Source organism: Asterias amurensis, chromosome 2 (assembly GCF_032118995.1).
Source record: "Asterias amurensis chromosome 2, ASM3211899v1".
Taxonomy (NCBI): domain Eukaryota; kingdom Metazoa; phylum Echinodermata; class Asteroidea; order Forcipulatida; family Asteriidae; genus Asterias; species Asterias amurensis.
In genome coordinates, this window is record NC_092649.1 from 28,402,316 (window position 1) to 28,424,316 (window position 22,001).

General features: G+C 37.2%; 2 protein-coding genes across 2 annotated transcripts; both read right to left on the reverse strand.

The window, feature by feature from the left end:
- Positions 1–434: 434 nt before the first annotated feature.
- Positions 435–15,850, reverse strand: LOC139954577 (uncharacterized). The gene is made up of 16 exons (XM_071954441.1): positions 15,435–15,850; positions 14,196–14,790; positions 13,417–13,560; positions 11,901–11,963; positions 11,287–11,396; positions 10,088–10,195; positions 9,471–9,564; positions 8,459–8,589; positions 6,078–6,164; positions 5,616–5,731; positions 5,432–5,510; positions 4,568–4,657; positions 4,230–4,334; positions 3,414–3,572; positions 2,841–2,902; positions 435–2,304 (listed from the first exon to the last, which is right to left on the reverse strand). The coding sequence occupies exons 1-16, from the start codon at positions 15,489–15,491 to the stop codon at positions 2,235–2,237; spliced, it is 2,070 nt and encodes a 689-aa protein (XP_071810542.1). The 5' UTR covers positions 15,492–15,850; the 3' UTR covers positions 435–2,234.
- A 644-nt stretch (positions 15,851–16,494) lies between these two features.
- LOC139952744 (neuropeptide Y receptor type 1-like) lies at positions 16,495–22,001 on the reverse strand. Its single transcript, XM_071951969.1, has 2 exons — positions 21,278–22,001; positions 16,495–17,420 (listed from the first exon to the last, which is right to left on the reverse strand). Exons 1-2 carry the CDS (start codon positions 21,999–22,001, stop codon positions 17,068–17,070), a joined length of 1,077 nt encoding a protein of 358 aa, XP_071808070.1. The 3' UTR covers positions 16,495–17,067.

Consider the following 22,001-nt stretch of genomic DNA (forward strand, 5'->3'; position numbering starts at 1 on the left):
TCGAGTAGTACAGGTTTTACAGATTTGTTATTTTATGCATTATATATGTTGAGATACACCAAGTGAGAATACTGGTCTTTGACAATTACCAAAAGTGTCCAGTGTCTTTATAAGAGGTTGTACTTCTGTACAAGAGAGTACGAGTGTGTTAGAAAACAGGAACCTATTGGGTGCCCTTATCCTTCACCATGTTGTATCACACCATTAAGTTTGGACTTTAATTAACTTTAAACACTTGGCCCAGCATTATTATCTCTCTAACAAATGCATGTACATGAAATCTCGCCACACCATGGCTGCTTTCTTCCTAGTAATGTTGTGGAACTTTAAGAAGATTTTTAAATAACTCTCTCTAAGGCAAAACATTCCCAAAACCATGTCAAACATACTTCCCACTATTAATTAAGGAAAACAAACATACATTATACACAATATTTTAAAATTGAAGTTAGATTTATTGCATAATTTAGGATTCACATTAATACACACCTTCTTGAAGTGATTTTATTTATTAAAGAAACAACAATATCACTGCAAACTTTTTTAAAAAGTAAGAAATATATAAATAACTTTTGGCGTAAGGGTGTGCTGCGACCTGGACATTGTCTTAGACTTTAGGTGGCATGATGGGACGCTTAGAATGATTTCCATATCCTGCCGCATTTTTTTCACTCATTTTTACCAAGAGAAATATTTAGTAAATTAGATACTAATTTATTTCATAACAAGACAAAGTGGTGGCAGGATATGGACATTTTTTTGAAAGTTTTGACACAAATTTGATACAGGAATGTGGAGCGCATAATATAAAACAAATTCTTTAAACAAAAATTAAATCATAAAACTTCTTCTGGAGAGTGTAAATAAACATAAAACTGCACAAAAAAAATCTAGAATGGATGGATGTTTTAAAGGTTTCAGTCTTGGCACAACAACGGCAATCAATTTATACAATAAAAACACACACGCAAAATAAACACATTTCACAAATGAAGAAAAATAAAATATAGTCTTTCAGAAATGCAAGGATAAAGTTTCATGGCAAAACAAAACAATATTTATGACCAACAATGTAATTAGTTTTTAGGCTGAGGAATTCACTTTTGACCAAGTAGGCTATAGGTCAATGTGTTTTTATGATATTTTTAATCAAGAGAAACAATGAACACAACACCAGAGGGTCGCTCAATGGTGAGGTCTGCATAGACAATATGGATTTAAAGAAGAATTCCTAAAGAAATTACTGCATCTGAAGTATAAAAATACAACTGTTTTCTTAAAACTTCATATAATTCTTGCGTCGGAAAGATTGAGAGCTGTATTTTGATTAGTTCAAAAATGATTACTTAAATCCGATAGTACCCTGTAACTCTTTGCATAATAATCACAATCCTAAAGAACAAACTCTACCTGGCAAGTAGACACACACATGGTGTTACCACAAACCAAACATATAATCATAAATGTTTTGAGTTTGCAGAGTAACTATTTTAATCTTTTAGCTTGCGTCAATGAAAATAAGACTAGAAGACAACCTGGAATGCTTGCATAGTATTATAAACTTTTAAAGAACTTTTATAACTTTGAGTTTGTAAAACTTTGATAAATATACATCCTTTATGACCAGGACCAAATTCCAAAAAGTTGGCTAAGCAGACTTGTATTTGTAATATAGACAAAAAGTGTGCATAAGATAGGTGTATTTCATAAACGATAGAAGATTTGACAGAAAGTGTTGGCGTCACTCATTTGCTTACAATAACCACCAGCAAGTTAGCATGCCTTATGCTTTGCTGATGTTAAACAGGCATGTGATTTCTCAGGTTCTTTCTCTGGTTATCAGATTTTCCAATATCTCCTTGAGCTTTCATATTTTCTTGAAGGAAGTTAAGCAGTCACTGAAGGAGGACAGATTTATTAGTCCACTTTTTGTCAAAGCATGTAGTTGTGTATTTCTGGTGATGCACAGAATATGTAAACGTCCTCAATTGTAACTTTAGGAGGTACTGGGTTTAGAATAAAGTGAACCAATTACCTTAAGCCATTTTCAGGAATGTTCACACGCATCATCCCATCCCTGGGTAAAAGCAGTGGTCGTGAAAGAGAAACTCGGCTATGGGCAGTGGCGTACTTAAAGGGGCGGGTGCACATGCCCCAAAACTGGGCTTTAACTGGGCTTTATTTGATGGGCTTTACTACTCTCACCAAAGAGATGATGAAGGTGGCTGGTCCTGCTAGCTTGTACCCTCAGCTGATGATGGTCTTGGACTTTTCTTCAGAGCTGACAGACCATCAAGTAAAGGCCTGAAGAAGAAAAGCAAATAATAGAAATGAAAACTCTCTCTTCATTTGTATATTCTAACTGTTGCTATTCCTTAAAATCTTTTTGCATGCTTTGTTTGATTCTGCTACACTAAAGACTCCACTAGTGTAGTAACTGTGATGCTTTGGAATCCGATACTAACCATAATCAGAGTTCCATAGTTTGGGTGTTTACATGCTTACATGGAATCAGTTACTAACCATAATCAGAGTCCCATAGTTTGGGTGTTGACTTACCATGTTTTGGATTTTGTTAGAGTTAGGAAGGATCCAAGTGAACTACTCATAAGATCAGGCATACATGTACCACCATATTAAACCACTCATGGGATCAGGCACATCACCATAATAATTTAAATCTTTCGTCTGCAGCATTTTGTATTGTCATTGTTCCTCATGTCTGTCTCATTTGGGTGTTGACTTGCCCTAGTGTTGTTAGAATTTGTAAGAGTGATGAAGGATTCTAGTAATTCAATATAGGGAGATAGCGTTCTTACCCGTCTCTCAACACTTCTTACCTGTAGAGTATTTTATCTGATTGTAAAACTCCTACTTGTTGAAGAGCAGAATCAATTTGTTCCTGCGAAAAAATGCACATAAAAAAAGTGCAACAAGTTTACACACAGCCAGCACACTTTCATGCATCTTCTGTTTAAAGACTTTAGTTAAACAAGAACTCACAAAAATAGAACAAATCCAAACAAAGGAAATAGGGCCTAATGATCTTTTCTCAATTAACTTTGTGTTACCACGTCAATGTCCCCGTAGAATCTTCAGCATGTTGGTCTATCAGTTTATAGTCTTTGTTGCGCTGTAATTACATGTAGATGTATAGGCTCGTTTTTCAATAAAAAAACATTTCAGTTTGAGTCTCTAGATCTGTGTGTTATCTCTGTACCCTCTTGTATAAAATTTGAAAAAAGTTCCCACAAAAAGATTTAGCAATGTGAGCGCAGCCACCTTTCCTTCCCACAAAAAGATTTAGCAATGTGAGCGCAGCCACCTTTCCTTCCCCTACCATCAGTTCAACTTAGTTACCAATGGGATAGAATTGAAAGAATACAATGTATTATTCAAACTCTTCAACTTACAAGGCTCAAGTCTAGACCAGATCTGATCAAGACTTTCCTGAGATCACTGGAAGACAAACAACACGTACTCTGCTCATCGATGCTGAAACAATTATACAAGATCTTGGTTTGATGATCAAGAATGAACCGATCTACCATGGCAACCAGATGACTTGGTGCCTGCAAAAAAAAATTAAAAAAAATAAAGTGGGGAAAATACCAGAGAAAATTAGGCTTTGCAATAACATACAATGTACGTCACAAGTTTTAAAACTGAAACAAAATTTGATGATACCTATGATACCTACAGTATAATGCAATAGCGAGGAGGCTTGGTCTAAAAGCAAAGGCTATCCCCAGATATTTGGATATCTGAATTATCCACCCAGGATTACTTTTCATGGTCAGTCAGAACTCTTCAGTATTTAGCGTTTGCATTTTCCTGATGATTATATATAGTTCGTTATTGATTTATACAAAGTTACAGCCACATGCCTGCAGTTTTGTAAATGTAAATGCCAATTGGAAAATATATATATGTTATGGATATCTTAACTGAGTTTTATTGTCAAAATAATTTGAAAAAAGTAAAAAGAGTTTTTAAAACTTAAAGTGAACTGGGGCCGATTGCACAAAGCAACAAAATTCATCGCAAAACAAATTGTCAGTAATACCATAGTGATTTGTATTGTGACATCACACTTTACTTGGCAACTACGATCAGATGCAGTAAAGATCAATCTTAGCTCTGAGTGAAATCGGCCCCTGGTTTACAATAAGTTAAGATCCTCAACTTAATTTTTTTTCATTCAAGTTTCTTTTATTTTGATTGCTTACCACTGTTCTCCTGTGACCACTGTAATCTCTAGAGAGGACGTATAAATTACAAGCTTCAATTATTTCTTGTATCTTCCGATGGACGACGAGTGTCAGGGTGATTTCCTACACAAAAGGATAAGAGACGATAAAAAAAAATTATGGGAACATCAATTGATTCAATTTTCAGATCAACTGATACAGTAAATAAGATTCCTAGATCGGTTGCACAGTGTTTATGATTGATAGAAGCAAAGTGTTTTCAAGGGTAAAAATGAATCTTGGATTCTGTTTCACCATCTTCATTTGGTCTTATTAGTTGAACTTGTCTGTCATATAAATGGATTAGCTCGTATTACCTGTAGACTTAGAAGTTTGAGGTTGGTGCTGAAAGGGCAAGCTTTCATCAGGGCTAGAACTCCTTCATCCCCCATGGGGTTGCCGCCAAGCTAGTAGAGGAAGAGAAATCGGGATAATTGTTACCGATTTAGGAAAACAAGAATTCATTAAGACGTTACCCAGCACTGGTTTGGGGGAAAACATTTTTTAAAGCTATACCTCCCAATAATTTTTTTTAAGCTGTACTCCAATCTCCTGTAGAAAGAATCCACAAGAACCTTATGTAATAGTCAAGTGGTCTAGAGTGTCGAAATCAAGTTCTGATGGTCGAGTACGATCATTGGAGAGTGGGTTCGAATCCCAGTTGTAACTTTGTGTTCTCATGCAAGACACTTGTGTTCTTGGGAAAGACGAGTAGCTTTCATTGCGTCTCTTCACCCAGAAATAAATAGCTTAGGGTAAAGATTGTGGGTGTGAATGGTTAGCAACCTGTGCACCACTTAGCGTTGGTGCTGCACACTCCTAAGGAGTTAAGATCGTTTTGGAAATGCTAAAGGCCCAACAATAGACAGGAATAGTAAAAATATTTCTAGACGCTTTGATGTATGTTTAAAAGTGCAAAATAAATGCCAAATATTGACCAACTTCGGGTGGGATGTGAACCCACAACTTCTACATTTTAGAGCAAACACCATCCAAAAAACTTGCCTGTTCAGTTTGAATCCCAAATTATAAGCACAAGTTCCACAAGCACAACTAAAAAATGTAATAATGCACTGCTTTGGAGAAATCCGCAATCGAGAGAACTACAGCAAGTGTTTGCAAGTCATGGAGCTGTTTTTGTACATTATTTACCAAGGTCAAAGGTCAAGGGTATTACTTACTAGTAAAGCTTCCAGGGTTGTGTTCTTCTTGAGTCCGAGTGCGAGTTTCTTAACTCCAGGTGTGTTGATGTGATTATAGCTGTGTTGTGAAAAAAACATAAATAATGAACGTCAAGCATAAATATTTAATTGTATATACATAAGTTTAAAGTTTTGTTTTGTTGGGAACTTTATTTTTACTGACCTCAAGTCTAGTATCCTGAGTCCCGTGTTGACCTTTAGTGCTGTTTGTAATGCTGTACACCCTGCTAGACAGACACCATTCTGAGACAGATCTAGCACTTCAAGTGAAGTGTTCACCTTGAGAAAAAACAAACAATTTTAAAGCAAAAGTTTAAGCTCAATCATTTACTGGAGTCACTATAGGTTTTGGACGCGCAAGATCAAAACTAGTTGTTTTACTAATTTCTCAACAACTGTAGCATTACAAGCAAAAATATTTCAAGGAATTTTTCCACCATGACCATATTTAAACCATGTATTGTTTGTATAAATCTGTGAAACATTATATTTTCAATCTGAGCAATTTTGTGCACACCATACCTGCAATACTTTCATTGCCAACCATTATAATTTGGGGCTGAACAAAGAAAAGTTGACTAGAGCATTACGACCTCTATGGTAGCAGTCTCCCTATTTTAGTTACCTTGAAAGAATTAGCAAGAGCTATAATACCCTTTCCTCTGACTCCATTCCACTTCAGATCCAAGTACAATAATGCGGTGTTTTCAATCTGAGATCGGTAAACAAAAACAACTTGCAAAAATACAGACTGACAGAAAACAAATATATAACAAAATTCATATAAGTTTACTCGCTACTCAAACAAATCAATTAAAATATTTATCAGAAGTTTTGAGAAAAGATTAGTTTGTCTGCCATAAGTTTAATGTTTTATTTCAGGCTTATTTCAACCAAAACCCCCAAAGTGAATACTAAATGGAATGAAAATAAATGCTTCAAAACACTGAACTAATGCATCAAATGGACTTTGTATTTTGTCATGACACGAGCACTGTAAGTGATGGTACAGCTATTTCGTATTCACAAATGTAAAACCTTTTCAATGACTTTTATTGATTATTCTATTTCAGGGCAATGTTTGTTTGCTGTGTACTTCTAATCGGATTAGCAATTAACTTTTTTTATATTCATGTAAAACCGCTTGGAGTAAGCTTCCTTCAGGCATTGTTTTTTATTTTCTAAGCTCGTATTTTTTTTTTCAAACACAAAGATTAGAGCAAAATAGGTTATGGCTGAAAACTTTTAGGGTGATTGATACTGGCCTAAAAGTTCCAGGGAAATTTGCTTGCCTGCCCCTGGTCTTGCCTGGGTGCCCTTTGAAATATGCCCCTTTATTTAATGAGAGATGACCTACATGTACATGTACGTAACCATAGAGGTAGAATTCTACCTCCATGATGAAATCATCACAACGCTAGACAACCACTTCAAGGTGAGGGCTATACACTTAACTGATTTGGGCTACAACCCAAATCAACTGCCACCAGGGGCATGTTGCCACCTACTCCTGGGGCTGAAACCCTCTTCAAAGTCTGTAGAGTATCAGACCAGTTGGACCTCCTTCCACAGAGGAAGAATGTGTCCTTCATGCTGATACCAATAAAAAATAAAAATAAAAAATTAGATTTTGAAATTAGGTTGCCACCAGTGTTGGGCAAATGGGTTAAAATACCAGCATGATTTCACCCTACTGTCACAACATGCCTAATTGCAGTGCTAAGAATATAAATCCACCCAATAAACCATGTTGACCTGAAAAAAAACCAATTAATCACAAATTTCATAATAAAGACATTTTTGGTGAACAGTTCACTGAGTGCGTAGCTTCTAGTCGCAGGCAACTTTTACATCACATAATGGAACTCCAGACACTATTGACTTTACTGCTAAACCCACAACACAGCTGTTATCAATAGTAGCTATTAGCAGACATGGGGGCCCATTGACAGACTCAAGTGTAATGTAAATATTGATATCAAAACAGCAGTAAAAGCTCTTCAAATACAACGGCAAAGAGTTGCATCAGATCTGTGTTTAAGTGTAGCACAGACATTAGTCTACCTTCTGTTCATTATGAGTAGATGCAACACACTAAACCGCCAACATTATGGCAAACATATTTCCCTGATTTCTTTTTTTTTCTGAATTAGTGAAATATGTAAAAGGGTTTGTATACATTTGGTAAAGACTCTGAAAAGTAATGTAAAAAATACTTACACTTAGATATTATGCTAACATGGTGTAAATTATTAATTTATTTGATACTCTTTCAGAGCGAAATTTGAAACATGTTGTCATTGGACGTCAACAACAAATTGGTCTAGGGAGAGGAATGTTTGTGTCAGTCAAAAGGTCAAATTGAATTCAGGAATGACCGGGTGGTCAGTTTTAATCATACTGGGGCACTCAGTGGATTGGGTTTTCAGTCCCCAACTTACTTTTGGGGGTTTTCCCTGGAATAATTGTCTGGGGGTTTTCCTCCCACATCTAAAACTGAAACTTCCTTCTATGTCCTTTGTCCATAGGGTTATTGGCTAGTACAGTGATTAAGTTTGCTTTTCTGAGAGTTCTTGGCTTCACAACCAGAATAAATTAAATGACCTTAAGTATTCTCTGTACAAAATTGTACAGACCCCTGGAATTTCATCTCTGAACAAGCTAAAAGGGCAAGACCGTTTTTATTTTGCAAAGGGCATTAGAAAATATTAAAGTCAATGGGAAACTTTTGAAGAGCATCAATGCCAAGACCAGGGGCAATGAAGACCATGGCCTCCATTGGTGAAGTTCTGGGACCGGACCGTTATTTGAAATAATATAATATCGAAATATATAATATTTGAAATATTTGGTCATTGGTTGTTTTAAATTGTTACCAAACTTGCACTGGAAAGGTATCAAACTCAATAGTAATTTTATACGGTAAAACAGGAGGTTACAGACTCGTTTTTTGAGCACGGTCGCCACTCACATGAGGACTCTATTTATTGGTACACAGTTACTCACCAGTGCTGAGCCGAGATGAATACCAGCTAACTCCCCCATGTCATTATGACTAAGGTCAATGTGGGTCAATGTACAATTGTTCTTCAGCCCTTCGGCCAAAAGTGATGCAGCTTTGTCTGATAGATGATTTGCTGCATTTAAAACAAAAACAAACAAATAAATAATACACAAGGAAATAGTTACCTGAATGATAACAGTCGAACGTCATTGACATTATGGGTATTTGGTAGTTTTACTGTTACTCACACTGTATGCACACTTTCCCCACGGATTAGAAATATGATTTTCTACCTGAAAGCAATCAGAGCATACTGATTGAAACGTTGAGCTGTCAACCAACGGTGCGTCGCAAAACCAACACTGATCAAAAGAGATTTACAACCGCCCAAAACATCACCTGATTGTACCACCACACTCCATGCAAAGCAATAAATCCCACTTAATGACTTTCTACATTTTTTTTGTGACTTTGTATGTCAAGATTTGATTTTTTCTGTAACTGGACTCAAGTTCTACTGTTGTCAGAGTATTGTTTTGGGTCGCTGTCATGGCACTTGTATCCTTGAGCAACACCCTTGACTGTGTGTCCTTAATTGGTTTGTCTTTTGCCTCGATGAGGCATAAAGCCTGTAGTCTGCTGTGTGTTGGGCAATGGTGTACTTAAACATCAATAAGAGAAAGGGTTTGCCAGTTGTTTCTTGCATCGTTGGCTGCAGATTGTGCCCATCAAGTAAATCCTGTCAAGGCGCTTTAAATGGGTCTGAGAGTTCAAACCAAGCTCTGCTCACAAAGTAAATCTTGTCTTGTGATATAGTTCATTTAAAAAACTGTGTAATATTCTTTATACCTGATGCTATTAATTCATCAATTTCTGCTTATAAATAAAAGTATTTTGGAAAACATATTTTTCTGTTTTTTACGTTCCGTGCTGTTGTGATTTTTCTGGAAAAAAGGTTGTGATAAGTAAACAAGTAAATAAATTAAGTAAATGAACAAAATAATGGCTTCTTACCACTGAGGCAGAGTGACTTGAGAGAGTAATTTGTTCCAAGCATGGAACCAAAACCAGACGCCCCTTTGGAACGAATCTGGTTCTCGGAAACATCCTGGTGGGGGTGAAAATAATAACACGTCAATAACATAATGAATTTGTTAATTGATCAATCAATCAATCTTAAAGGTATTACCAATTGGTAAGGATAACAAAAATATCACTTTTAGTTTTAGTCTGAAACTTACTGATTATGAAGTTCATACTAGAATTTCTTTTATTGTGAAATATTTCCCTCTGAAAAGAAGTAATATTCGCGAAAACTACATCTGAAAATCTTTAAAATGCAACAGCTGATTTCAGTTGCTACAAGTAAAATTAAGGACAATATGTTTACAGGCTGAATATTATGCAATTTCTTTACTATATTTTCCTGACAGCAGATTCAGCTCAAATTTTGTCTGGTCTGTCATTTTATGTGTATCGTTGATCACACAAGGTTGATCATCACGCAAGCTCTACAGCGATCATCTACAATCACTGCTAATAAAATGCAAAAAGAATTTCCTCTGCCGTGTCGTATATAAAAATAATTTGTGTGTGTGCCTAAACGTCAATGTAATTCTGGGTGTACATACCAGCTTAGTAATGTAGCAATTGTCTCTCATCATGTAAGCGATTATTGCACCTCCTTCCCCTTCCATTTGGTTGTCTCGGAGATCAAGTGTTTCTGTGCATGTGTTGCTCTGTTACAAGCATGCAAACAAACAAACAAACACATAAACAAATACACTGACAGACAAATAAGAAATGAACAATAGAAAATTCTTAAAGGAATACGTTGCCTCGGATCGGATGAATTGGTCTATAAAAAGCGTTTGTAACCGTTTTTATAAAATGCATATGGTTGGAAAGATGTTTTAAAAGTAGAATACAATGATCAACACAAATTTGCCTCGTAATTGCGTGGTTTTCCCTTTACTGTGCGAACTAACACGGTCGGCCATTTATGGGAGTCAACAATTTGACCCACATAAATGGCCGACCGTGTTAGACGACAAGGTAAAAGGAAAATCGTACAATTTCGAGGCATGTTTGTGTGGATCATTGTACTCTACTTTTGCAACATCTTTCTACTCATGCTTTTTATAACAGACGGTTACAAACGCTTTTCAAAGACTAACTCGACCGATCCAAGGCAACATGTTCCTTTAACTACATAAATGCTGCACTCCCATACATTAACTTATGTATAGTCATATAACCAGTTGGAGAAGGACTCCCCACCTAATATCATACATTTCTAAATAAAAGCTCAATGATTTTGTCTCAACAAATATGAGTGTAGCTTTACAATTGGCATTGTGCCTTTGAACCAAGTATCCCCATCTCATATCAGAGCCTAAAGCCCTCCTCAAACAATATCAACTCCTTAGAAGTATGCAGCACCAGCCACCACCAGGGTTGCTAATCATTCACATCATTCCATCAACATATAAAAATGGTTGAGAAGAAATTGAAAATCAAACAACCAAACTCAACCCCTTCTCCCTTTCTTATAAAAACTATTTCGAAATTGACAAACTTTGCCTAATTTGTGTTTTAGCCTAAACTGATGTCTATAAACAGACCTTTGTTGAGTCCAGTGGAAAAAAATCCACGTAGGCATATTATTTTGGTGGGATTCGAACCTATGGCTTTTGCCATTCTAAACAGCAGATGTCTTACTCACTAGACCACTGAGCTAGCCTGGTAGCTAGAGGCTTCCAATCCTAAAGATTAGCAGCAAGCATCGCAACACTCTCCGCTCCAATTATAATTTAATTAACATACATACCCTAAAGGCCTTTGCGAGTGGAATGAGTGTCCGCATGCTCAGGTAACGATGTCTCATTCTAAACGTCGTCTCATGGAGGTTTCTCACTACATAACAAGCCGGCTCTACGCCTAGAAACATCAAAGATAACAAAATTAGTTCAGTTGTTTTTCATTCGATAATATATTTTATTTCACCAACCAACAGAAGAAAACCATGTATAATAGGAGGGAATTAAATATCTTATTCTGTTATAAAAAACAACTAGTTCCGGAACGATTGTAAGTTATTTTTAATTCTCTGATTCAACATTTGATGACTAAAAATCAGATTAATAAACTTACCTAGAAGAACTAATGAAAATAATATTAAATTAAATGATAAACAAAGAGGAACATAAACCATCACCTCAAAAGAAAGCGAACAGCAACCAAAAACCATCAATGAAAATGGCCAATCTGCTCTAGAACGTCAATTGAACTCCAATTGAGCAGCCTGTGTGTTGTTTTTACCACAAGACTTGAAAAGCTCTCTGTCAGTACTTGTAATTGTCAGTTACGGTTAAAACCAAATTTGTTTTCTTTTACCCACATGCAATTATATACAAAACAAATTAAACAGTTGATTATGTTTACCTTCTTGTTTACACTCCATCAAGTAAATATTCTTTCCAGCAGAATCATAGGTCATTTCTTTGTCTGATAAATAGAAAAATCAATCGATAAATCAAGCATTTTTTGGGTTCATACATACTTAATACTTAAAAATGTGTCCTCCATATGTTTGATGATTTCATCCAAACTTCTCTGATCTTCACTCTACAAAATTGAGGACAAAATGTCCGAGCAATCCATTGTATAGTACAAGTGCTAATGCCAATAACAATATTAGAATATGGGTGATTTTCAGGGAACATTAGATGTCAAATAATCAAAGGCAGATTGTTATGTCCTACCATAGTAGCTGAAAGTTGTGAAGTATTTCTCCAAAAAACTTGGCAAGTCAAAGTTTTCCTGCTCTGATGCCATAATGAGAGACCGTTTAAACTAAACGTCCTCACACCACGCAGAGATATTCCTTTCTGATAATTTTTGGAAAAATGTTTGCATCAACAAAAGCTTTTCTTTGATTGTGATCAATTAAAAATAAAAGTATTTATTTTAATAACTAGTCCCGGTTGGTATTCTGACAGTAAAGTACAAGCAGGTGAATCTGCCATTCAAAAGAGTGAATTATTTTTTTGTTTGAACACCAATCATACTAATAACACCATACCAGTTATTAAGTCAATTATGCACAAATCAAAAGATTGGGGAAAAAACATTTATAATTTGATGAAACATCATTTAATTTTACAATGGCTGGCCAAGTTCACAGGATATTGAGTTTTTACATCAGTTACAAAGTGCAGGTGCAAATTATGTCCACAAAGAGAAAGTGTTCAGTGATAACTTGGTGTTGACCTTTGACTCATCATTATATAGAAATGATGAATATTCATGACAGCTAAGAGCTGATTATTGTATTTTCCTGAGTCCACAAAGAGAAAGTGATTTTGAAAGGAGAAACTTATGCAAATTTTGACCCTTGATCCCCTGTTATACAGAAATGATGAACATTCATGTCAGCTAAGAGGTGGTCATTTTGTACTTCCTTGAGTCTATGGTTGTGTTAAATGACAGCCTCATACTATTTTTTTAGCATACTTGAATTATCCCCTCCATCTTTAATAATATTTTGTATCATAGATGGTTTATTTTGGCAGTCAGATTGGCTCAGTGGTGTCTGTCTCTGCCTTTCACCTCTGTCCCACCCAGCTTGAATCCCACCTCAGATCGCAGCTTTGCATGTGGATTGGTGTTTTGTTCAGTCCCTACCTGACGGTGTGGGTTTTCCCTCCCTTACATGTGTTGTAAGTTGTGTTGGCTGTAAAAAGAGCTGTGGTGTAACCATGCTCACAATCTAAGAGAAGAGAGAAGGGGTTTGCCCTGCTGTTCATTGGCAGCATATTGGACTACAGAACCTTGTAAACCATTACATTATTCAAATGTAGTCCCACATCCGGAAAATACTGTATGTTATAGCGCCTTATGCATCACTGAGTGATGGATTTGTACAATAGAAGCCACTATTATTATCATTACTATTTACCTGGAGCAAATTCTTCCTCGAGATCTGTGTCATACTCAGCTTCATCAACAGGTGGTCCCTCAATAAGACGTCTGATTGGATCGTCAGAACGGAGACTGTCCGACTCTGAGAATGAGTCTTCCAAGTCCTCCACAATCTGCTCATCTGAATAGATTACAATAAATTAAGTTTTCATCGGGTCAAAGATATTATTAACATTTTGTAAAATAGTAAGTTAACATTTCAAGTACTGCGTTGGATACAAGATTCGAGTGAGGGTTCAGGTCCCTACTATGGAACTTGTGTGCTTTTAAGAGCAAGAAACTCTGATACAATAATTGCTTTGTCCTTTGTATGGCATGTATGTGACATAAGTCGTAGGTCCCACATCTAGGACTGGTAGTGCAAGTAAAAGCACTTAGAACACTTATTTTGGACAACAATGCTTAAATCTCTTAGGGTGAGTGTTGGCTCTGAAAAGAGCCGATCAGAGCCGATTGGGTCTCTGTGTTTCTGGTTCACATTTAAGCAAGCATTCTTGTTTACCTGAACTTCCTCAGGCTTGCAAACCACAGTGATTTTAAGCTCACTTATGAGGCATGCTTGGTTTTATTGCCAACAAATATAATAACAACCGACTAACAAAATTGTTTTAACTTTTATATTGTTTAGTTCAGAACCGACTCATGAATGTTCTGACTGCCACAAAAACTTTGCTGAGGAATTGTGATTATCAATAATTTTGATATTATATGAAAATTGAATGTAGGTCTCTTAGGATTGGTTTGCTTGGTGTTTACCTGTAGGGGTTTGCACTGAGGACAAAGACATCTCATACTCGCTGTGAGTCTCTGAACCACCCATGGTCGTAGAGTCATCATCGAGTAACTCAGTAACAGACCAGGCAGGAATTGGTTTTCCTCTCCTCTCACGGGACCCTTTTCTGTCCCCTTGGCCTCCTCTTTCCTTTGAGCGTCCAGGGCTCCTGGAGGAAGCAGGCCGCTTGGATTGTTTGGCACTGTGAGCGCGCCGTGATGAGCGGCCCGACGAGGCCCGACCTGATGAGGCCGTCTTAGGACGAGCAGCAGGAGATACGACCCCCTCCTGTCGTGGAGACTTTGGTGGTGACGGAGATGCTGACATGTCGTTCGTTGGGAAGTTCAAGTGTAGATCTTCAGCTGTGATAAGGATGGTGGGAAGGTTCTCTTCGGGGGTGTTGTATCTTACGTGTCCAGTGGAGAATGATGAAGGCGGATCCCTACCACTTGGCATGGAGGGGCCGTCTAGGATTCTTCTTGAAGCCTTTTGTGATTTTAAACTTGATTTGCGAAAGTTTCTTTGGGAGGGTGATGTAGCAGGATGATTGCGTAGATGATGTTCGTCTTGATTTGTTTGCTGTGAATTGTAAGGCATTTTAAATTTAGCCAAACTCAAGATGTATAGTGACGGAGTACATGTTTTAGGGTGTATTTAAAAATGCAAAATTTCTTGTTTTATAAATAATTCTGGCCTAAACTTATTCTGATTACAAGAGATTGAGTTTGCAAACACGGTATGTTGGTATTCCCTTTCTCTTGTCTTTTCATAACATATCTGATCGGACTCAAGTTTAAAATACAATAATAACAAAAAGTCTGAACTTCAGATCTGTACTATCTGAACAGGCTAGTACCAAAAATGAAAAGCTTGAAGTGGAGAAATGCATTTCAAATAACAATTTTCCTATAGACTATTGTTCATTTTTATCAATCTTGTCGTCAAGTTCAATGAAGTTGAAGTTGTTCTTCAGTTATACAGTCTTAAAATAAGCAATGTTATGGTGGCGATTTTTACCCCAAACCACCAGCCAACTTCTCAAACCAACCCGGTCACACACTCACAAAAAAAACAAAACAAAAAACAGCACTTGTGTAACTGTAATGTAAGCTTGATTGAACTAAACTAAATCCAATTTAAAAACAAAATTTAACAAAATTAATTTTAGTTATAAAAAAATAGCAAAATAAAAAGACCCAATATCCCCTTTCCCCTTTACCTACCTCAACACCATATCCACCACCACATCTGTGAATTTTAGCCGAAACTGCCGATGCCATACTTCTACGATAAGTTTAATATTAATAAAATATAGCTCCCGGACTTTGCACGAAGACCGGCCATGCGACACCTACGCGAGTCATGGGTGAACTCACACTATTTGACGGCGGCCATTCCTGCCGGTGAGAAGGTCTCTTCCCGAGACCGAATGAAACGCTTCAACGGAAACAAATAACTTTCTATCAAGCGATTTAATGGCGATAATCAATGTCCACGTCTTATCAAACTTCCTTTTGTGTGATTTCTCTAGAAATATGAATGATTAATGAACATTGACGTCCCGTTGCCAAGTAATCAATTTAGAATCAACTTGTTGCATGCTGAACGTAGAAACAACTGTCACTTTTTATCTTTTTAAGTAGCGCCCTCCAGCGACCAGTGTCTCACTCTTTCAAGAAAGTTAACTATTAGTTGGCGGAGGATCTGTGTGTAGGTCCGAAAACTTGAAGAAACTGAAAAAGGTCAAAGCTAAGAAGTTACGCAATCTACCACTGTTTATCCAACATAATATAAATATATATATAAATATCTACAAGACGCGTAATACTCAACTTATTCATAATTCCCAATTAACGCTACACCTGACGGTGTTTTTTTTGTGACGAATTTTGCAGTCCATTTGTTTCGTATCTTGTTTGCCGGTTGGTTTGAATACAAAGGCTACTCTATAAGTTGTGCCCTTACTTTTCATGTATTAGGCTTGAATCAATCTACAATGCAATATGATTTTTATGTGTAATGTTAACTTCCTCGTGGTATAAACCTGCCACCGTTTGGGCAAGTGTTCCGTTGTGCAAGGGCTAGGTTTGTAAGAACTAAAATATTGATCTATAAAGTTTTGCAACAGTGATTTTTATTGTGACGTCACACTTTGCTTAGCAATTGCAATTACACAGAGTTAAGATCAATCTAATCTCTTTGTGAAATCTGCCACAAAACATTGGCAACATGGCAGATAAAAGTCGTAGGCCTATACATCCCATCCAAGGGGCACGTGGCAACTGCCCTCAAAATTGAGTTTTAATCTTTGTAATTTAAAGCACATCAACACCTGCCCTTATAACCAATGAATAGGCCTACAGTGTAGTCTATACATACGTCAAAGAAGATTTGATAATAACTTTATAGTTATTATCGGCCTTTAAAACGTCCATGAAACCACGAAGCCATAAATTAATCAGCATTACTTTTTAACAATATTTTTGGGGTGGAAACTGAACGTATAGTCCCTAGCTAAACGCAATTTATGCCACTCACAAATCTGTATAACAACTTGAGAAACTAAATGTACGAAATAAAGTCTGTCAAGAGTGAAAAGTTATGAAAAATGAATTAAAATAATATTTGAACTTATTTTGGCTCAGTTCTGAGACCAATGACACTGTGCAACTGTCTAATAATAATTATTTGAACTTACTTTAGTTCAGTTCTGAGACTTACTGACACTGTGCAACTGTCCAAAAATATTTTATCTTTATACTTTAGGTCAGTTCTGAGTCTAATGACACCGTGCGATTTGGCTCAGTTCTGAGACTTTCTGACACCGTGTTTAATACTGTCCAATAATTTGTGAAATTACTTTGGCTCAGTTCTGAGACTTACTGACACCGTGTTACTGTCCTCGACTCGCGCCATATTGCTCCCCCTACGAAAGGCCTCTCTGATTCCCTTTCGAAATGGTTGGTTCGTCAAGATGTAGCAGATCGGATTGATGCACGAGTTACACACAGCGAGGATAATACCAAAGTGATAGGCAGGAGACGAGAAGTCCAAATGACCACCGAAGTTGTAGCCGAGAAACATGCTCTGGACTGGAGCCCAGCAGACGGCGAAGGTGATGACGAAAATTAAGAGGGTCCTGATGAGCGTTTGAGACGCTCGGAGCTGCCACATCTTACGCTGATCGGCCGGGTTGTGAGAAAGTTGACCTACGATAGAGAAATAGAAAGTGGGTTTATTGAGATTTTAATTGAACGGTTGTTATGTAAAAACTTGTTCTCTTGATCAATATTAGTCAATGTTCCTCTTTCTTCACAGAAACACACCCCATAGGTTGTTGGCTTGCCCTGTCTTTCACAGTGGCCCTAACGCCATGTTTGCGATCATCGCTAACACACTTGCGATGAGATCGCAAACCTCAAATCCATCGCAATTGCGATGTCGCTAATTCTGCGTTACACTAAAGTCATCGCGATTGCGATGACGTTAAAAGGGAAATAAAGTTTTTGTACGAGGCTTAAAGTAGTCAAACAAAATCGTCGGTCGTCGCTTGAAATGAAATGGCATAAGTGTAGTTTATATGTAAATCGTTGTCATGTTGGTGCATACGAACTATTGTGGACGATGTTTAAATTCTAGGCATTCATTTACAAAGAGTTTAGGCATTTGTAGGCCTATGGCCTCTATTACAATTTTAGCTTTTAATAAACAATTTTCGTAAATGTGTTGTAACGGTGGGGTTAATGAAAATTCTGACATATCTGTCTCACAATACTAAGCTTCACACTGTCAATTTGCCTAGGCCATTACATTACACATTTTTAGTAAAATGATCATGGTTAAAATAATCGAACCCAGATAGTATCTCCTTTTAACTGATATAAGCTCTCGGCTGCGGTTGCGTCGCTGATAGTTGTCAAAGGAAATCTGAGTCTCCCAGGTAAAAGACCGCACGACTAAAATAATGTAGCGCCACTCATTTTACTCTAAATCACGGACAATTTATTACTAAACGTCAAGACGTACACGCTTTAACTAAGCACAGAATGGCGCAATGTATCATAAGTTTGCATGAACTTTTACTTTGCGACCACTAACGAGTGAGCAAGATTGTCATCGCTTACTGAACCTTTGCGGTGAGTGTTCTCATTGCAAAGTTTTAGTGGAATCGCTATCAAAAATTCATCGCTAAGTAGCGATCAATTTTGGATTTAGCGATCGATTTCGGCGTTTGCGATGATCGCAAAGCGTTAGTGAAATCGGCCCCACTGGTTCGAATTCCAGCTTGGGCGTTTCAGTCCGACACTGATGTACTTGGAGGTATTCCTATGTCACAATGTTATTTTACAGGTGATTTTTTTTGTTCCCCGTCACTTTGGAATGTAAATGGAGTAATGTAAATTCCAGTTGGAAGTATTTGTCACAATGTGAATTAATCGGTGATTTATGTTAGGTACAATGTTGCATGGAACTTTGGAATGTGATGTGATGACATTTTTAGGTAAGGTTGGGCCGTGAGCCTCAGAGCCCTTCGGCTACCCATTGTGTTATTTTAAGGGAACAAAGGAGAGGTTTTGTTTCCTTCGAATTCCACCGTCGCGGTATTAGACGAGGAAAGGGCGTTGCGGATAGGCACTTTGATGCGAGACAAGAGACGAAGTCACGCCGGGCAACTTTTGCCCAAGAAAACCCCGTGTTTACCAGAGGGTACGGGTATCCAGTACTACTGTGTGTGCCACAGAATCCAGTGGGCAGAACTTGGGAAAATGCTGATTTTCGGTCTTGCAGCCTCGTCACCTCCGACAAAACCAGTTTAAAACCTGTGAGTAAATTAATTGGATAACTTTCCGTATGGCGCCACCACTTTTTCACTCATTTTTACAAAAAGGGATATATCAATCAGGTAAATTAGATACTATATTATTTTATTTCGAATGAAAAAGTGGTGGCGCCATACGGAAACTTTTCCAATTAATTGACGCAAATTCTATTTAAGTACGCATTATTCCGATCTTCTATAAAGTCTACCCGCAGGTCACTCGATATAATAAGTTTCCTTTGTGATTTATCTGCACGAGTTGATGTGATTTTTCTTGCGTGACCTCGGTTTGAATATAAATATGTAATTAGTGTAAAGGGATTCTGAAATTAAATTCATTCTTTTTCGGCCTTATCTGAAAAGTAATGACAGAAATAATGTAGAAGTACATTGAAATGAACAGCATATCTGTCGTTTTGTATGAACAAAAATCGGTGCAACTCAAATTTTAAAAAGAGAAATGTGTACGTTAAAAATGGCTTCAAAAAGGAAGAAAACAAGTCACAAAATATGGCAAATTTTCCCGTTATGAATGTCAGCAACAGTCCCCAATTAGTTATATATGGATAGATTATTTCATATTCTTTCCAAAAATGTTAAAAGCGAGACCGGATCGTACCTAGTCCAGTCAGGATGCAGCGATTTCCACCGTTAATCCAAAACTCCATTACGAAAAAAATCAACAATTAGACAGCATGGTTTTCCTGCACGGTGATTGGCTGACGATGACATCATCGACTAATATGGCAGCATGCTGTTTTTCGTTGGTATGGTGCCCCGACCACAGAGGTATAGCGTTAGTCAATAACAAAAGAGCCCGTCTATCATTTTTTCGTAATGGGGGTTTCATGCACCCCAGTACTGTTATGTGTGTATACTGTACATGTACGATTGATAATACAGTTTTCTGTAAGTGAAATACTGGAGGCATTAGTTTATTTCCATAGGTTTACTGTTCTTTGTTAATTTGTTTGTTGGCGAGCGACAGGCTTTGGGGAAAATCCACAAGACCGCCGGGCTTGCACTCGGTAATCCAACATTTGTAACAGACCAGACAGATTTTGCAAGAGCAGAATACTGGGTCGTATGAATAAAAAGTAGTATTTACTGACAAGTACTAGCAAAAAGTAAAAGCATAAACTTCCAAGAAGCATTTAGTAAAAGCATCTTCTAAATTCCGTATGAATAAACCTATTCTTTTACTGCAAAGTATTCACTTAATGCTTTGAAGTAAATACTTCTGATATACCATGGCTGAATGGCTCTTAACAAAAGGTTTCTTTTGTATTACAACTCCCATTCACGTCTACGTACGCACTCACACACACAGCCAAAGCAGCATTTGATTTAACAGAAACATAGAAATCTTCAAGTCAGCCATGAGGTTTTTATTCTGACAACATTTTGATGAAGACGACTAATCTGGACACACAGAATAAAAACGTTTTTTAAGCTTTTGAAACTTGGAGTGGAGCATGGCAGCGCTGTATAGAGAAGATGAGAGCTGGATATGAGCATATAGCTATTTAACTTAAACTTAAAAGTTTTAATAATAACACGAACAACATTCTATTGAAATGCATTTAATTGTTTAAAAAATTACTTCTTCTGATTTTATGAACAATAAGCCTTAATGATCGAGGCATTCATTTATGAGTTGAACAAATTCTTTATATCTTGTTAAAAAGCTTACTGTAATAATACAAAACGGTTTTTTTTTACAAACGGTTTTATTTTATCCTCAGCATTTATAAACAAGTTTGATTAAAAGCAGTTTGAGTTTGTGTGTATTGTTTCTGTTGTGAAACACTGTGTATGTGTCTATTTAGTATTTCAGTGATGTCTTTCCTTTGGACTAAAACATTTATCCTGTGAGGAACATTCATAAACACTGTCATTTCTTCGGACGAGCCTTTTACTTCTGTGCCCAAGGTAGCTCTGGAGCTACCTTGAAAAATCACTAGTATTTACTTGCATTTTGTAGTATATTCTCCGTTTTATTCATATGGAAGTAGGTAAGTGCTAAAATAAAAGAATTTACTTTTTGGTAAAAGTAGATACTTTTAGCATTTTACTAAATACTTTTAAGTAACAGTTTTTACTTCATTTTATTCATATGGATGGTAGTAAATACTTGAAATTTTCAAGTAAAAGTAAGTTCTACTTTTTATTCATACGACCCACTGTTTTGGAAAAGACACTGAACAATAAAAATTAACATAATTGTATGCCCACCCTTACCATGACTTTTCAACATCTTCACCTGCCTCTTCAACGTCGAAATCACCTTCCATTGCACCAACACCATCAACACAAATGGACCGAACAAAGCGACCATGAAGTTAGCCAATCCCACCACCGCCTGGACCGCAGAGCTCGGCCACCCCAAGAAGTGACAGCCAACTACCTCATCCTCCCCGTAGAGCAGGAAGAGAAACACCTTAGAAAGCGCGCCAACGATCCAACAAGACGCAATCATGTAGTACTTCACACGTCTGGTGAACACCACTTTGTACTTCAGTGGGTAGACGATGGCAACAAACCGCTCCAAGTTAACCGTGACCAGGCTGTAAACAGAGACAACTGTGCCGACCCAGAACAGAAATTGACCGGCGTACAGACGGCATCTGAGCTCGCCAAAGAACCCCGGGTTTGGTGGATATTTTCCCGTGGTCTGAACCAGCTTGAACGGGATGACCATCACACACACGATGAAGTCAGCCAATGATAAGTGCACCATGAAATCACTGGTGTTCGACCTCAAAGACGGCACACGGAGGAGTACAAAGGCAACAAGAAGGTTACCAGTGATTCCAAGCACGCATATGACACCATAGAGCCCCAAGACTAAGTTACTGTTTGCGATGTCGCCCCATTCATTCCTGTCTTCTTCCACCTCAACAGCAGAATAATCCTCAACTCCTGAAAAACTTAAGCCATTCCTTGTAGTTTGGTTCATAAGGATGTCCAT

Excerpts from the sequence above, each read along its gene's own strand:
- LOC139954577 (XM_071954441.1), bottom strand. The coding sequence starts at position 15,491 with ATGGCATCGGCAGTTTCGGCTAAAATTCACAGATGTGGTGGTGGATAT. Across the intron at positions 14,791-15,434 it reads GTGGTGGATATGGTGTTGAG|CAAACAAATCAAGACGAACA; the intron begins GTAGGTAAAGGG and ends TACAATTCACAG. Across the intron at positions 5,511-5,615 it reads CTCAGGATACTAGACTTGAG|CTATAATCACATCAACACAC; the intron begins GTCAGTAAAAAT and ends TTCACAACACAG.
- LOC139952744 (XM_071951969.1), bottom strand. The coding sequence starts at position 22,001 with ATGGACATCCTTATGAACCAAACTACAAGGAATGGCTTAAGTTTTTCA. Across the intron at positions 17,421-21,277 it reads GCAGGTGAAGATGTTGAAAA|GTCAACTTTCTCACAACCCG; the intron begins GTCATGGTAAGG and ends TCTCTATCGTAG.